Below are 17,839 nucleotides of genomic sequence, written 5' to 3'. Positions count from 1 at the left end.
AGACAGACAAATAAGGCTCTTTGTTTATTTGTATGCAGACGATACTCTGTTCTATTTGAGCAAGCATTTCGCATCCGACTGTGGAACGACTGCATCAGTATCTTCTTGATGTTTTTAGGTGTAGTCCATGATGCTACATTCATTTCTTAATTTATCTTAATTTAAGTTTTATTTTATTCAACCTTGTCTTTAAGTCTTTCTAGTAGTTCCTCTTTTATTATTTTACTTGTTGCTTTAAGTTCTTTAATTCAGTACAGCTGCTAGTTCAATATGTATGCCTGTCTTAATCTGTTCATCTTTTTTTTTATGATGTTAAGCTATTTGTAACGTCTGTTTTGATACATGCTGTATAACTAAATTACATTATTATTATCACTATAACTATTATTATTATTGTTGTTGTATTACTATTAATGATAATAATTTTAATATTATAACTATTATTATTACTATTATTTTTTTATTATAATTATTATTATTATGACTGATTGTTATTGTTAATGTTATTATTGCTCAACTTAACTCAACTTCATCCATAAGCCTCGTAGCAACATTTGACCCAGCCAAATATTTTTCCATCTGCATTTATTTAAAAGAATGTTAATCTATTTTGTTTCTGATTTGTTATTATAATGAAAATATTGAAATTATTTATTGGCATTACAACCACTTCTCTAAACTATCAAATAACGCTCAGATAATTTTATTCTGGAGACTTTCTAGAATCTTTTCAAAATAAAAGAAAACAAAAATGAATAACATTATTTATATTAGTTCTGTTTCAGATTTTATACAAATTTTAAAAAAAGTTACAAATCCTTTTGTCACGACCAGGGTTGTTGTTGTTGACATCTTTAACTCTAAAAAATGTAAACAAGTGAATAAAACTGAATCTCAAAAAATTATTTTTTAAATTGTTTTGAATAAAGTGAAAATATGGTAAAAGAAAACTTTGAGCAACAGAATAAAGAAAACAAAATTTTATTACATCAGATTACATTTTAAAAATACTATCTATATCCATATTAACAATCTGAATATATCCAGTTATGCCATTTAAACCTTATATCAAGTTACTCCAATAATCAAAAAAGGCAACATTACTTTATGGCAGAGGTTCCTAAACTCACGTCCAATCAGGGCACAGGACTGGAGTGATGATCAGAGGGGCAGAGTTTTTACCGCCATCATTTTTTCCAGGACCAAAGATGGGGAAGAGTCTCCCAGTAAAGTTACAGCCGGTGAAGGAGTAGATGAGAGCTGCTGTATCTACGTCATAGAAGGAGACCACACCCTCCTCATAGTCCACAAACACCCCCACCTTCTGAGGCGCTGACTTCAGGGAGAGGGACTTTAAGGGCTCATCTAGAGCTTTGTACTCGCTTCCATCTCTTAGCAAGATCACCCAAAGGCCGGACATGGGACTAGCTGGGGTGCGTCCCTTCCTGCTGATGGACTCTCTGGCCACTCCGAGTTCCCACCTGGTCTTCCCTGTGACCTGAGCCTCATAGTAAAACCTCCCTGAGGAGAAACCGGTCAGTCCTAAGACACAGCAGACACAGGAGAATCTCTGTGGGGTGTCGGGCAGACCTTTCTTTTCATCCCCACAGCTGACGTCTTTCTTATCATCAGACACTCGGAGAGCGGGATGAGCTGTAACAGGATCCAGAGTGACGTCCACAGCAAACTGCTGGACCCTCTTCAGCTCAACATCAGCATAAAGCCTCTTCATCTTGTCACTGACAGTCTCCTCCAGCTGAGCCACAGCGGTCCTCACAGTCCCCTCATACGATGAGTGAACTCTGACCCTTTGGTGGGTGGATCAGGGCTCAGTGAAGGGAGGTTTTGGAGGAACTGGAGGTGGTCTTCAGTGAGTAAGAACTGCTCCACTTCAGCACCTCTCTTCATCAGCTCAGAGATTTCCTCTTCCAGCTCTCTGATGAAGCCTTCAGCCTGTTCCTCTGTTTCTTTCTGCTTCTCCTCAATCAAGTCCAGGAGCTGAGCCAGACCTTCCTCCACAGACCGGATCAGAGCAGTGAAGACCTGCACGCTGGCTGATTTCTCTTGGTTTGTGTCCTCCCTGCTGAGCCTCACTGAATGTTTGATCTGCTCGATCTTCAGTCGTCTCTCCCGGACCCTCTGCTGAATGTCGGCCTCTGACTTCACCAGTTTAGTTTTCTTCACCTTGTATTCTTCCATCATTGGAACAAAGACATGTTTCCTGTGACTTGACTCGATACAGAAATGACACACACACATCTGATCCGTCCTGCAGAACATCTCCAGAGGTCTGTCGTGGTTCTTACAGACTCTGTCCTCCAGGTTCTCCACAGGATCCATCAGCTCGTGTTTTTTCAGGCCTGGGATTCTGTGATGAGGCTCCAGGTGAGTCTCACAGTAGGAGGCCAGACATGTCAGGCAGGACTTCAGGGCCTTCACTTTGGTCTCAAAGCAGACGTCACACAGAACTTCTCCAGAGGAAGAACTTCTCTGGACTGAGCAGCTGCTGGTTTTCTTTGCAGCCGACTCTCTGAACTGAGCAGCCATCTCAGATATGAACGTGTTGACTCGCAGCTCAGGACGAGTTTCAAAGACATCTTTGCACAGGGGACATTCACACAGGACTTTAACATCCCAGTGTTTAGTGATGCAGCTCTTGCAGAAGTTGTGTCCACATGGTATGGTGACTGGATCAGTGAACACATCCAGACAGATGGAGCACTGAAACTGCTCTTCAGAGAGGAGGCTGCTCGCTGCAGACATTTCAGATCTGGAAGTGGAACAAAAACAAAGTTAATTAAATTAATCATTTAATGAAATATTTTTGCACTCACTGAATTTTTTTGTGTTCAGTGAAATGTATTTTATTATTTTATTATTTTATTTGTGGTCATAAAATGTTTGAGTATTTGACCTTCAGGGCCTCCGTACTTTTAACTAAAATAATTTGTTCAGTCAGTCACTGATTGTGAGAAAACTATGTCTCTTAAGAAGAAATAATTCTAACAAAAATATAAAAACAAACTAAAACCAAATAAAAATAATGTGCAATAAATTAATTAATGATTTTTTTTTTTCAGTGATCACAACATGGAGAAATCACAGTCATCAGTTTTAAAAGATATTCAGTCACACAGTGAAGAAAAATAACCCCATCTCTCTGTCACCACACTCTTTAAGATGCTCTTAATTTTTTTATGTGATATTATTGTCTCCTTTTCATCTCTTTTTAAAGATTATTCCATGTTAACCAATCTTTCTCAGAGCAATGATGCTTTCTTTACTTAGATATTTGCAGCTTCAAGTTCACTTCCTTCTTTCTGCACAAATCTAACAGATAAATCCTGCAGCCGGCCTAAACGTGTGTTCTTGTAGACGTTTTAAACACATTAAATATTGAGTGTTTTACTCACCAAAGAATACCAGACTCCAGGATGAGACGAGGGCAGCAGTCTGATGTTTCATCTCAGAGTGAATCTCTTCTTACTGAGAAATGTGACAGCTCCTCATTCCTTCTTTCGCTCCACCTCATACTGAAAAACAGACAAACTTCCTCATAAGATATCTCCATGAAGGCATTACTGACTAATCATTCAAGAAAAGATTATAAAGGAGACACAGGTTGGATGGTGCACACTTTATTATAATGCTAAATGAAATAAGTGAAGCTGTGCTCCTTCAGGTTGTTGTTGCAGTCTTCCACCACTAGAGGGTAAAACATGTCATGAGCACTAGCTGAGTTAGTCAGTAGTAGATGTTTGATCTGCATTCAAGCATGGAGACGATACTCCACGTACAGGTACGACAACACCACTGAGACTAAACATGCAAAACTACAGGAACAGTTTGTCGTCTTTGGGAACATGATTTTAGGAAAGAAAAGAGAATTCATCACTTCAGAGTAAAAGTAGAGTCCACTACTAGTTATAGTGTGAGGTTGTCATCTCTTGAGTGTGTTTAATCAGTATCTAGATGAGTTTCAACACACATGTGGCACAGGTGAGTCCTGTCAGATATCATTTCTGATGACAGCAAATGTCTGAATGTTTTATTTCCCTTTAACTCCATTTTCAAAAAGAGCTTCCACATGTAAATAAAATATAAAATGATGCTTTAACCTCACAGGTTAACTTTAATGTACACATTTGGATAGATAAACATAGAAAGAAATCAAGTGCTCTCATAACAGGTGTAAGAAAAGAACGAAAGAGTAATAGGGTCACTAAAAAACAAAATGTAAGGTAAGTTTTTTAAATATGAAAAAAGTCATTTTTATCCAATTTCAGAATTAAAAGAAAAAAAGATCTCACTATGAATAATAGTGTATAATAATATTTTTTATTCACCTGCACATAAGTTTTTTGATTTTTCATTGGCCCTTATCCTCTTTAAAAGAAAAAGCAAATTAGATGAAAGGGATTTTTTAGATTAGATTTTATATATCTGATTTTTCTCCAATGTAAGAATCTTCCTTCAATTTTAAAATGAAATTTGACACTTAGATCATGAACTAATTTTCCCCTGCAGCCTCTTTGGGCTTCCGTAGAATGTGACTTTGCATTTCTGAAATCAGTTTTTCCTTCATGTAATGACGCAATAAAGCGCCCTGGTCTGGAGCCCCAGGTGTCTGCTGGATTATTTAAAACAGTCAGATTATCTGTGTCTCGGGGTCATGAGTGACAGGTGACAGACCCGGATGTGTGTGCGCTGTGCGGGTATATAAAGGTAGGAGCTGAGTCCCGCGTGGCCTTTGCGTGCTGAACATCACGGTCGGAGAGGGGTGGACGTGGACCAGGTTCGGGGTCGTTCGGAAGTCCAGCGGTTACCTTGTAGGGATTTAAAGCGCACGAGGTGGGTAAGCTGTTTGGGTCTGCGTGGGGCTTGTTTTTGGAGAAATGTGAGTTTGTTTGGATTTAGACTTTAAAATGTTGCTCTAAAGTCCTGATTCTGCACTCTGAATGTAGTTCCCTCTAATATTTATTCAATTCAAGCAAAGTTTGTGATTTTAAATTGATTGGATGACACTTTGGCTTGATTGCAGCATGCGTTAAATATTAAATAGTTAATTATTTTCTGCTTGATTGGCTCATTTGAAACCCTGATGATTGAGTTCCACACCCAGCTCTCACTGGAAGGATGACTCGTGGAAAAAGCATCACGTTTATGCACGGTGATTTAAAGAGCAGCTCTGCTCCTGTGCGGTGTTTGTGTGCTCAGCTGCTGCTTTCCTGATTGATCCAGAGAGAGCACACTGCTCGGTAGCCGATATAAATGCACTGTCACGGGGTTGGCTGCTGCCCAAACTGGGCTGCCTCCATCTCCATCTGTATTCACACACTCCTCCCGGTGTCTCTGCTGCAGCTACACACCTCACACTCTGCATGTATGCATGTCCCTGTGCTCACAGTGTGGATCTCAGCATGGTGCAGCTGTCTCCCTCCCCTCCCCTGGATGTCACCCCTCCATGTGAGCACTCAGAGGAGGGTGAGGACGGACAGGAGGACCTAATGATGACCAAGGTGGGTTCGCCCTGTGGCCTGAGCACCCTGGAGGTCACCACTACCTACCATGACTATGAAAACTACATCGAGGACGGCCTCATCTGCCTCAAACACAAAGTCCGCAACCTGGAGAAAAAGAAGGTAAGAGGGATTGATTAAACTGGAGTGATTCTAGTTGAATCCACACTCAGGAGGTTTTCTGATGCATGTTTCTGTCTCGCAGCTCAAACTGGAAGAATACAAGAAGAGGCTGACCCGAGGCGACATGCTGAACAAGGACCAATTGGTATGACAAAGCCATGTATTCATAAAAATGAAATAATCATTAATGTGAAGTTGGTTTTATGACTTCTTTGTCTTATAGGCGGCCGTGGAAAAGTACGAAGAGGTGCAACATAACTTGGCATTCGCACAAGAGCTGCACAAAACTTTGGACAGCCTGACGCAGACCGTGAGTCCGACATGTTTTTGCATCATCAGAGATTTTAATATTCAGGTTGAATTCGTGCATTATATACCTAGGCTCTGTTTGCACATGTTTTAGAGTCTAAATGAGAAAAAGGAATAAAAGTTTTGAAAGCATTTCAAGTCTCATTTGGAAGGGAAAATACATCTGATGAAAAAACGTCCACTGAAGGTTCTTGTTTTTTTCTCTGACAGGCTCAGGTTGTTGTTTTTAGTGTGTGATGACATGACAGAAAGGATCCCTGCAGAGAGAGAGCGCTTTATGTTTAAGTAAGATGACTTTTAGAAGAAGAAAAGGATGCGACACGTCTCTCCTCGAAGACCCTAATAAATTAGTGACTTTACTCTGCAGGACCCAGGATTGATCGGCTTGTTTGTTTGGGTTAAACTGATATGTCACTTGTTTATTCAAAATGGCGGGGGACAACGCTTTTTGTTTGACAGGAGCGCTCACGTCTTTTTTTGTTTTTCAAAAAAGCATCTTCAACAAAAAGATCTCTCGAAGAACCAAGGAAGAGAGGAGCTTCTACGGAGCCTCTGAAGAACATTTCTTGTCATCATGAGATACTAGTGCATGCTCATGAGAAAGCTTCCTGTGCACACCAGATACCAGGTTTGCACCGGAGTTAAACCAGTGCATCAGTGTCTTCCTGTGTCAACCTAGAAATGACAGTATGGGAGTTAGTTGAGCTTTATTTCAACCTTGGGCTTCATTATAAGGTTATTGTGGCTTTGTTTGCGCATCCTGACCGCTGTATTGTCTCAGAGTGGCTCCTAAAACTGATTGAGTGCTTATAAGAAACTTTCTAGTGCGCAAGAGAAACGTATCCTTTTTGTTTTTTCTGTCCATGTCACCTTAGGGCAGGGGTGCCAAAACTTTTCAGCCTGTGACCCACAAAATATGGATGCCAAAGACTCGCAACCCCCACTATCACTTGAAGTGATTTAATGTGGCTTCATTTAGCTGGTCTGCAGAAAATTAGCCTACATATATGAGCATGTGTACGGAAGAGGATTACGGCCACTGGGAAAAATAAATTAATAAAGGAAAAACATTTTTTAACTATTATTATTATTATTCTGAGATTAAAGTCAGAATTCTGTCTACTTTTAGTCTGAACTGAAATTAATCAGTGGAAATTGATTTTTTAGAGAATCTCACTCTGAAAATATCAAAAATCATCACTGATATGCTACGTTTACAATGGCTTTTATTTTGAAATTCCAAATCAGATGTAGCTGTAATTCGTAGCATCACATTTTGAGGTTTTCTCCTTTCAGTCTGAATCAAAACATATCAGTGGAAACTGAGATTTATTGTAATGCCAAATATATAATTACAGGGCACATTTTTACATTTCAGAAGGCTCTTATTTTGAAAATCCACTTTTTTTTTTCAGAATAATAATTAAAAAAAGAAATTTGACCTTTTTTAATGTTTTGGGGTGTTTTTTCAGTTGACCTAATCCTCTACTGTATTGTTGCTTTTGATAATTCACTGTTCACTAACCCTAAACATATAAGTCATCTGGCAAAAAGAAAGGCACATTACATTTCTATTTTCAAGGATTTATTTCAAATGTAGCGACCATTTCTGGGTTTTTTTTTTTTTTACTATATTGGGTAAAATCTACTATTTTTAGATAACTTAAAAAAAACATTCTGGAAGACATCTCACGACACCCCCCCCCCCCCCCAATTTGTGTCTTGCGACCCCCCCAGGGGGTCCCGACCCACACTTTGGGAACCCCTGCTTTAGGGGCTCCGTAAGCTTCTTAGAACAATCAAACAAAGTATCTGTCATCTTTTAAAGACAGGAGCCTGGAATGAGAAGTTGCAGCTGAGAAACTTTAAATAAACACATGCACACTCAGGGATTTACCTTGCAGCATTACAGAACTTTACGTGGCTGCAGACTGAAGCCGAACCCTGCAGCATTTTAAAGATATTTCGGTTCCTGTTCGTCATTTAGACCTGAAAATATTTCAAGATTTGAAAAGCACTTTCTTCTTTCCCTAAACCTGGTCTTTCTTTAGGGGTTAGATTTTACTTTTGCACATGTGTTGAAGTTAAAAAGCATTGTTTCCACAAAGTAATGAGGCAGGTAGTTCGAAAGAAAAGCTGATTGGTCGGCGTTAGACATGTAGTTAAGTGTTTTAGACTAAGCCTGAGCTGCTGGTTGCGACTTTGCAGACTTATTTCTATGTAGTGTAGAAAATGCTGGAGTCTTAAATTAAACCCGTTAAACACTGCTGAATCCTGGAGAACAAATCTAAAGTTTTGTGCATGAGCCAGCTGTTCTCTAACCTCCGTGTGAATCCTCCTCCTCCTCCTGCAGCTGCTCAGAGCTCAGAAGAAGGCGGTGAAGAAGGAGCAGGTAGCCACAATGGAGGCGGAGAGGAGGCGTCTGAGCACCATGCTACAGGTCCAGCACCTCCTCCACAGCCTGCAGCAGGAACACATCCGGAGTGACCTGCTGTCCGGACTCAACCAGGCTCCTCCTGTCTCCGCCCAGCTGCTGCACAGTCTGAGTCAGCTCGGCACCCTGCTGGGAGTGCAGAGAAACGGCAGGCTGAGGTGGGTGTCGTCGTAGCACCTGTATCTCTGTCATCGTGAATACGCTGCTGTACTAAACTCATTCACTTTTCTGTCTCATCCTCTCTTTCTCTCTGTGCTGTAGTCTAGAGGAGCAGATGGAGCAAGCAGCTCTGGCCTACGTGGATCTGCTGGACGGGAACAACAAACCTGTGGCTGGATCCACGTGTGAGTCTGAAAACCTGCAAACTGAGATCTGAGTTTAGCTGAATTTAAACATCTTTGTTTTATTAATCCAGAGGGTTTTTAATCCTCATCCTGGGCAGTGTGATAACTGAAGGTGTACTGATATATTTAGGGACTCTGAATGACTTGAAAAGCTCAGTATCACATTTTGTTGCTGCTTGTTTTGCAAACTGGGATTCTGAAATGAGGATATGTTTGCATGCACGAACACAAAAACAGGATACTTAAAGAACTTTCTTTCATGGTCATCTGAGGTGCCATCCTTGTGTTTTTATTTTCTGTCTCTTCAGTCAAGCTGCTGAAGGAGGAGCTCACCAGACTGTTGAACTGTAAATACTTCAGTCGTCTTCCACCACCGCCCAAGAAGCCCGCAGAGGTTCTGCCAAGCCCGGCCAAACCCGGTGAGAGCATCAAGCTAACGTCTACTCTGGGTGTTCAATGTGACAGAATATGTCTTCATTTCTCTCTTCTGCTCCTTCCAGTCTCATCAAAATCTATACCGAGTGAAGTTTCAAAGAAAGAGGTGAGACGAACATGTTTTAACATCTGTCAGTGAGTGCTCTGTGAGCATGCTCCAGGATCCACTGATGCTCTGTTGGTGATATGGCAGTTTTTCAACAGACTGTACCTGACTGACTCGGAGACTCCTCCTCCTCCTCCTCGCGCTCAGAACTGGAAGGAGGACTTCCAGACAATGAGGGAGCGGGAGCCTCCGGACAGCTGGGACTCGGAGGTCGCAGACAGAGCTGATTCGCCTCAAAAGGCGGTCCACAAACCGTGGAGAGGAGCCGCAGCCTTCATCCCCAAAGTCCCCAGCAACTCCAAGAAGCAGTCAGCTGACTGCAAACAGGTGAGGAGACGACTGTGTTGATTGATTCAGAATCTGAGCCTTTTTGCTTTCGATAGCATCTGTAAAGGTGCTTTTCAACAGCAGGTACTTTCCTCAGGAACTAGGAACCATTTGTGTTTCAACAGCAGGATCCAGGGTCTAAATTTGGGTCCTTGTTAGTTGATCTCACCCTTTTGAAAAGTCCCTGCTCAGGGGGCTAGTGCTTTACCAATCAAAAACGTTCAGCATTTCAGGCCCCGCCCCCAAAAGTCAGGAACTTTTGGGGGCGGGTTTATACAACATCAAGTTGGAACTATTAAGTGTGTTTGATTGTAGTAGAGGACTTAAATTACCTTTTTGTTATAATAAACCTTTGATGTCGTCCTCAGAGAAAAGAGCGGAGAGTGAAAGGAGAGCAACACGCCAGGCTGGTGAGTACTAGAGAAAATTTAAGTTTAACAGTGGAGTTTTATTCTGTGCTCACTCTTCTCTCGTGATTCAGGCCGTGCACATGGACGGGCCTGTGGATATGCCTGTGGAGGTTTTCAACTCTCCCTCTGCCTTACCAAAAGACCCCATCCTGAGGAAGCAGCACCTGGAAGACCTCATGACGAAGATCCACGGCTCCTTCAGCTTCATGCAGGTAGGGTCTGCCTGGTTTTGAAACGAGACATGTAACACAGGACTTCCACCAGATCTGTGTCCGGTCTGTCTCCGATCCGCTGCAGTCAGTTTCCATGCTCTTGTCAATCAACACCCACTGTTTGCGTTTTTGGAACGCAGCACGGAGCAGGACCTCCAGACAGCTGAAGTCATGTGACCTAGGTGTCCCTGCGGTAATTACTGAATCAAGGATTCTCCTCCTCCTCTCCTCATCCATGTTGTCTTTCTGGTCTGAAAACCTCTGACCTGTTGACTCCAGGCCAGGAGTGTTTTATTCTGAAAATTAACCGGATGATTTCATTTTGTTTTGGTGTCTGACTTCCTGTCCCGCTCCATCCGCTCTGAGATTGATGCGTCGTGCTCCGGCATCCGGCAAAAATGGAAGTCTTGTGTATCTGATCTGGAGGGCCCCAACCTGCCGGATCAGAGACCAGCCGGAACGCAGCGGAGCGGATCCAGTGGAAGTTAACACATTGACTAGAATAAAAATCAGATTTGGTGCTGTGACGGATCAGTGACAGACCAGACACGGATCTGTTGGAATTTGGCTGTAAGTCGAGTTGATGATATTAAAGGTTTTAAATGTTCTGTTCAGGACTCTCTGCTGGATGGTGATGGCTCTCCTGCGAAAAGTCATCCCAGACTGAAGAGACAGACGTCTGGATCTCCTTCTCCTCTGGGTAACTTTAAACACGTTGACAAGCTTTGTGATTGGGTGTCGCAATGTATGGTTAGCAGGTAGTTATGGGTTGAGACAAGTGGTTTAAATTTCTTTGTAGAGATCGCTAACCTAAAGTTTCTCTCACCTGCTCCACTCGTTGATAATATTGCTGGACAGGATCCAGCATGAAAATGTCCGTAGCCTGCTAACCAAAACTAACAATTTAGCCACATTGTTTTGATGCTGACGGTTTCACCTCACCTTACGGTCTGTGGTGTCAACAAGCAGAAGCTAAACGTGTCTGAACTATTTTCCGCAGATTGATTTGACATGACGTGTGATCAGTTTGCCTCTGGTGTTGCTCATGTTAGTGAAAGTTAATATCCGTCGTCAAGGGGTTTTGACCAATCAGAATGAAGCATCTCCCACAGCTGGAAGATCAGTATAAAAGCCGGGTAATAATTGTCTTTAAACACAAAAGTGAGATCTTAGACCTTGCTCTTGTTTCTCAACACCAGCTATTTAATTGTTAAATAACGGGTCTTATGTTCGGGTTCCTTGATGTTTCTTCAGGATGTCAAATGGTTGATGACTTAAAAACCTGATATCAGCCACACCTCTACTTTTTAACTAGTAACCTTGTTGTTTGATCAAAATATCGAGTCGGTCTTCATTCATCCTCTCCTGTTGTCTCTCTTTGAACCGCTCAGCTCAAACTGACCCGAGGAGCCCCGGTGACGTCCTTCCCAAAACTATGCACGTAAGCTGTCTTCTCTAAGTGATTTCAATTCAACTCAGAAATGACTGATGCAAACTTGTCGCCCCTTCATCCTCACTCCCCCTCTCAGTCCACTCCGCTTCCTGCCAGGCTCCTGGAGCGAAAAGCCAGCCTGACGAACGGCGATTCCTGCCTGGAGACCTGTGACCTGGAGCTTTCCTCAACATCTGACCTACCTCTTGTGAGACTTGCCTGAGAAACATGAGATCAAACATTTTAAACCTGTGTTTCTTTTAGTGATTTTTATCGTCGTCTCAGCAGGAGCCGCTGCAGTTCACTGAGAGAAAGAAGTTTGCTTCACCGCCGCTTTACCGCCGGGAGTCCACCATCTCTCTGGACATGGCCAAGGTGGGTTGTCACACGAGCACTCACACCAACGTGAAGCGTCATCAGTCTGCATGTGATAAAACTTGTTCCTCTATCCTCCTCAGATGACGGTAACGGAGTCCGGGAAGCAGTCGCCCAGCAGTGGGGTAGCATCTTGCAGCCCCACCCCCCCTCTGGAACAGACTTTCTCCACACCTCCAACAAGACTAATTCTGGCGTCTGCACCGTTTCAGAACATGCCATCGGTAAGAGGACGATGCATCATGCAGTTCGCTTCCTCTTGAGGCCTGAGAGCTGATTTGTTTGTCTTCCTCATGTAGACAACACTAAGCATCCTACCGTGGGGGTTTTGCAACATCAGTACTCTCCTTGTCTTGTGTTTCAAACTGTGCATCTTGATCTCAAACGTGCAGGCCAATGTTTCCGTCATCTAAAGAGGAAACTGGTTTGTCCTCTCGTTGCAGGTCTTCAAAGTGAGTTCCTCTTTGCCTCTGAATGGCGAGTTGGACTACAAACCAGATCCGGCAGCTTTTGTCAAGCCCAGATTCACCACCGCCAGCACCCAAACACCACCCGAGTTTGCTCCATCGGAAGATGAACAACAGCCAGGTATGTGTTTCAGATTTCAGGGTTCCTGAACGCCTCCATCGCTCACTAAAAGTACACGCCTCCTCTTCTAATGTCCCGTCAGATTACAGCGTGGATGGTGGAGAACAGATCTTCCTGTCTCCCGGTCAGTCAAGTGGCAGCGCGGGTCGATCCGGTCAGTCTTACTACCAAAGAGGATCTGTTAGAGGTATGGCTCGTGGAGGGAAAGGACTGGCACAAGCTTTTCGGTCTTCTTGGTGGCATCGAGGTATCTATCCTCAGCTTTCCTCCTCTCATGTCTGGGTTTCCCACTTTGTTATTTCCTCCTTTTGTCTTGGTCCGTCTGTGATCACATGTTTTCTTCTCTGTAGTTTAACCTGACAGGAGACTTTTTGTTTCTCAGGAGGAGCGTACATCCCCCAGACTCATTTCAGGGACTGTGGCCCTCTCCTCTACGCTGCTCGAGTAAGTACTGAAGTGTTTACATCAGTTTGTCAGAAGGGTTGATCTCTAGAACTTTTCCTTTGACCTGTGGCATGAATTTTCTGTGGAATTTTCTGACATGATATCAGCAATGTCTTAAAGGTACAGTGTGGAGAAAGGGGACTATTTGCTGGTATCTAGCAGGCAGATTCTAGATAAAAATGCTCAATATATCACCTTTTTGATTGAAGCTACGGTGGACTGCGAGGACAAGTTAAATGCTACACACTGCACCTTTTAAATGCTACACACTGCCTTTTTAAATACTACACACTGACTCTTTAAATGAGACCATGTAGCTTTAAATACGACACACTGCGCCTTTTAAATATGACACACTGCAACTTTGACTATTACACACTGAATCTTTAAATGTGATGCTGTAGCTATAAAAACAACAGACTGCGGCTGTTAAATGACACACTGTGCCTTTTAAATGCGACACACTGCACCTTTTAAAAATGACACTGCCTTTTAAATGCAACACTCTACAACTTTAAAAGCCACACACTGCGCCTTTTTAAATGCGACACACTGTACCTTTTTTAAAGCTGGGGTTGGTAGTTAGATTTAGATACACTTTTTGTTATACTGGTTAAAATTATCTTTATGTCCTGATGGCAATCAATACATGTGTTCTTTAAAAAAGAGCGAAAAAAAGCTGCCATCTACAGCCGGCGTAAACCTGGGAAAACACCAACCAATCACCGTTTTTGGGTCCCAAAAATTTAAACCCATCAAATCCTGTTCTGCCCGCCTCCTGCGCGTACATTTCCCTGGCGTGTACTCAGAGTCCCCCTCCCCTGCCTCTGCTTTCCCTGACTCTACTGACTGCCCCTGTCGCTCAACCTCGGGACTGTCCCCTCTGACCTGATGAGGTGCTTTGCTCAGGACTGTAGTCCGGATCAGAGTCTAAAAAGCTCTCACCACGGGGGCTCTGACAAGCAAAAGAATTAATGACATTTAGTAAGTCTTACAGAAAATGTAGATGTATCATAGCATCAGTCCGGACACTGTAGGGATGACGAGCTGATTCGTGAACACGTTGAGCTTTACTAACCGGTCACTGTCAGCCGTGACCACGCCAACCAACAAAGAAACAATCAATGTTTGAATGAATGAAAAACGTATCCTCTTATCTCTCCTCCGGCTCGCACACTATACACCTCTCCTGATGCCTTCACTAACCGTCAACACTGTAGGAATTAAGAACATCTAAACTGAACACGTTTAACAAACAGTAGAGCTGTTACAGTATTGTATGTATTATAACTTTTCTACTGATGTCAAGTCACTGGTACAACTGGATAATGCTAGCATGACCGTTATGAGTACTAACAGCAGCCATGTTTGTTTGTGTTTTTAACTTTCACTCTTGTTTTGAATCAGTCAAGATCAAATGGTCATGAATCAGCAGCGCTCGTGCATGTGAGTGGGGCGTCTTTTTGGAGGAGCTCTGAGGGGAAGGGGGGGAGGGGTTAGACAGAGTCCTGAAGACATGCTACATTCAAATTCATGCTAGTTTTCCGAGACTACCAACCCCAGCTTTGAATAGGACACTGCGTCTTTAAAATGCGACACATTGCACCTTTTTAGATACTACACACTGTACTTTCAGGACTCTGGATACTAGAGTCCTGTTTTTTAAAGAGCACTTTTAGACACACTTGTTGTCATGGCTTTTGACCATCTTAATTTGTTTTTGTTTTGTCTGCTTGTCTTGTTTATTGCACATTGTATTTGTCTTGTCAATATTGAAACTCTGTGAAAGGTGCTGTACTGAATAAAGTTTACTTACTTCCCAGCATGGTTACAGACGTGGAGGAGGGCGTCATAACTCCAGTGGTAAGACTTTAAAATGTCCAGAAATCTATGATCAGGGCTAAGTTCTTGGATACCGATTATTCCATTTCTGCCATTTGATCTTTTTTTCCACAGCAGCCTGGAGCGACTCGTCCCAGGTGAGCAGCCCAGACCGTGAGGGAACCTTTACAATCGTGGACTCGGGTCACGGAGATTCCCTGTCGATCTCCACAGTGGAAGTCCCCCTCACGCCTCACGCCCACCACCACACCGGCATGCTCCCCATGCAGCTCTACCCGCTCACCCAGCCTCTTCGAATCGCCTTCAACGCCTCTCGCACTGCCAACTTTGCCCCAGGCAACCTGGACCAGCCCATCGTGTTTGACCAGCTGCACAGCAACCTAGGCGAGATGTACGACACGCACATTGGGCGCTTCACCTGCCCCGTCAACGGGACCTACGTCTTCCTCTTCCACATCCTGAAGCTCGCGATCAACGTGCCGCTCTACATCAACCTCATGCGCAACGAGGAGGTGATGGTGTCCGCTTACGCCAACGACGGAGCTCCAGATCACGAGACGGCGAGCAACCACGCCATCCTGCCGCTCTTCCAAGGCGACCAGGTGTGGCTCCGACTGCACCGCGGCGCCATCTATGGCAGCACTTGGAAATACAGCACCTTCTCTGGCTTTATGCTCTATCAGGACTGAACTCCAGACTTCTGCAGGTTTTGAACTAAACTGGATCAAACTTTAATTTCAGTTTGTCATCCGGCTGCATGCCAGTTCCCCTCCACACCTGGTCGTTACGTAAGGTGTGTCTGATGCCAAAAGATGCACCTGAGTCCCCGTCAGTGAGAAGCTCCTGATGTTGGCGAATTCTCCAAACACATTAGGCCTTCCACACAGGTCCCTGATGTCTCTGTATGCACTGCTATGAATTTGTGCCTTTTTTTTTTTTTGTTTTGACTGGCTTTGAACAACTGATCAGATAGAAAAGAGCTGAATGGATGAGATCGATTTATTATTGGCTCCTGCGAATGGAGTTCTGTGAGTGAGAGTGAAGCTGAGGAAGGATGGATCGTGTCCTTGGTGGTGGGTGGGGTGTTTGAACACTTGAGGCCGTATTGTTGCACTAACAGCCTTCTGTGGAGAGCTGTGGTCCCATGATGTGCCTAAATAAAAGATGAGCAGTGAAGTTTGGGGTCTTATCTTAAGTTTCATTCATGCATTCATCATCAGATTGATCATTCTCAATAACACGTAACAGTCTGTCTTAACTTTAAATATCTCACGATGGAGGGAAATTTTGTTGAGCTATGGTTTCTTATTTTAAAGCTCCTGTAAGGAGTTTTAAGTGGTTATGAAACCAACTGAAATTAATACTGATACTTCCAAATGAGCTACAAAAGCAACATTTTTATATTTTGTCGTTTTTAACGCCTGAATCTGCTGCTAGGGGGGTAGCTGTTAATCAAGGCACTTTTCAGCTTAGTTAGGGATTCATTTGGATGTTCAAAAAGAGCAGGATTACATTTTTAGTTGATAAAACAAAACTATTCTTGCTCATTTTGAGGACAAGATCAGCAAGGGGATGAAATGCACAGTTTCAGCCAAAGGGGGAGCCAAATCGACATATCAAAAGTTGCTCACAGAACCTTAAAATTTTGATCTTTTATTGTAGTTTCTCGCCTACAACTGCAAAAGTAAGCTGCAGAAACACTTACTCATGTTCAGGGAGTATAATAATAAACTTTATTGATATAACTTTTCAAAACAGGGTTTCAAAGTGCTTCACAAATGAAAAAGAAAAGATTAAACAAATACAAAAAATAAGAGAAATATGAGGAATACTTTTTGAATAATTTAAAACAAAACAGCTGGGAGTTAAGCAACATAAGAGCTGCAAAAAGGTAAAAAGGGTAGACCATGAAAGATGAAAATGATTAAAACAAGTTTAAAAAAACAAAAAAAACCTAATAGAATAAAATGAAATAAAACAAAGTCAGAAGAATGAAACAAACCAAAGAAAAACAGTCAAAGAGGATATAAAATCCTGCCTTTTGAAGTTGTCCAAAGGGAATAAAGGCAGCATCATGAGGATTAAAATAACCTCTCCTGTAAAAGTACACCTATAAAAATGTGTTTTTTAAAAGGGGATAAAGAGTCTGCCAATTGGATATCCTCTGGGAGGTTATACTAGAGTGTCGGGGCTTTTATCGCAAAATAATTTAGTCAAATTAAAGTTCACTTTACAAATTTTGAGCTATTCACTAAATTAGAATTTTTGTGTAGTCAGAGATGTTAACTTTCCTTGATGCCACACAAATGTATTCCAAACATCAACGCTACATTCAAAATAAATAAAAGTAAGTTCACAGAAAATAAAACTAGGATATCGGCAAAATACTTGATGCAATACATCTTCACACTTGCAGTTTATGTTGATTTCTCTTTGAAAGTGTGTTTGTGGAAACGGATACTTCATAGGAAATCAAAAAATACTTGAATTCATCAAGACATTTTTAGCAAGGGATAATTGTCATTTGCCTATACATCTGCTTATTTGAATATGATTATATTAATTAATTGATAACTTTTTATTTCTTCACCTTTTCTACCCATAAAATCAGATTTTTCACAAAATAGTTTACTAATATAAGTAATTAATCACAGTTTTGTTGCATAAGTACGCATATAATGGAAGAAAATAAGTTAACATCAGAGCTTGTGTAAAGTTTATGAATAAATTAGGTACATTAATTTCCATTATTTTTTATATATGTTGTCATTTAGTATTTTATTGATTACACAAAAGTATTATACAGAAATACAACACTGAAGGAACAAGATCAAACATACAGAGACACATGAATAAAAAGAGAGAATATATATATATATTTCCAACAGTTTTATGTTATCTTTACATTTTTAACAAAGAAGAATGACTATCAGAAGCTA

The 17,839-nt window shown here is 42.0% G+C and overlaps 1 protein-coding gene and 1 pseudogene across 8 annotated transcripts; one reads left to right on the top strand and one right to left on the bottom strand.

Annotated features, from left to right (window-relative positions):
• Window positions 1-1,011: 1,011 nt before the first annotated feature.
• LOC117805239 lies at window positions 1,012-3,493 on the bottom strand (annotated as a pseudogene).
• A 1,071-nt stretch (window positions 3,494-4,564) lies between these two features.
• Window positions 4,565-16,076, top strand: caprin2 (caprin family member 2). Of its 8 annotated transcripts, none has more exons than XM_034673227.1 (21): window positions 4,565-4,851; window positions 5,408-5,642; window positions 5,725-5,787; window positions 5,866-5,952; window positions 8,305-8,543; window positions 8,647-8,729; window positions 9,038-9,148; window positions 9,230-9,270; window positions 9,358-9,597; window positions 9,966-10,007; window positions 10,079-10,219; window positions 10,835-10,919; window positions 11,611-11,660; window positions 11,749-11,859; window positions 11,940-12,026; window positions 12,110-12,250; window positions 12,470-12,614; window positions 12,697-12,801; window positions 12,997-13,058; window positions 14,882-14,921; window positions 15,015-16,076. In XM_034673227.1, the coding sequence occupies exons 2-21, from the start codon at window positions 5,421-5,423 to the stop codon at window positions 15,587-15,589; spliced, it is 2,670 nt and encodes an 889-aa protein (XP_034529118.1). In that variant the 5' UTR covers window positions 4,565-4,851; window positions 5,408-5,420; the 3' UTR covers window positions 15,590-16,076. The 8 variants fall into 8 exon arrangements, with proteins under 8 accessions (XP_034529118.1, XP_034529114.1, XP_034529117.1 ...); XM_034673223.1 differs by having other exon boundaries at window positions 4,571-4,851; window positions 12,697-12,861; XM_034673226.1 differs by having other exon boundaries at window positions 4,724-4,851; window positions 9,418-9,597; window positions 11,937-12,026; window positions 12,697-12,861.
• Window positions 16,077-17,839: the final 1,763 nt, after the last annotated feature.

Source organism: Notolabrus celidotus, chromosome 21, assembly GCF_009762535.1.
Source record: "Notolabrus celidotus isolate fNotCel1 chromosome 21, fNotCel1.pri, whole genome shotgun sequence".
Lineage (NCBI taxonomy): Eukaryota > Metazoa > Chordata > Actinopteri > Labriformes > Labridae > Notolabrus > Notolabrus celidotus.
This window is presented reverse-complemented; position numbering and strand designations above follow the sequence as displayed.

Bases quoted from the DNA above. Each gene is read 5' to 3' on its own strand.
- caprin2 (XM_034673222.1), top strand. From the start codon at position 5,421: ATGGTGCAGCTGTCTCCCTCCCCTCCCCTGGATGTCACCCCTCCATGT. The intron at 8,730-9,037 runs GTGAGTCTGAAA...CTGTCTCTTCAG, and splicing joins ACCTGTGGCTGGATCCACGT to TCAAGCTGCTGAAGGAGGAG. The intron at 10,008-10,078 runs GTGAGTACTAGA...CTCGTGATTCAG, and splicing joins GAGAGCAACACGCCAGGCTG to GCCGTGCACATGGACGGGCC.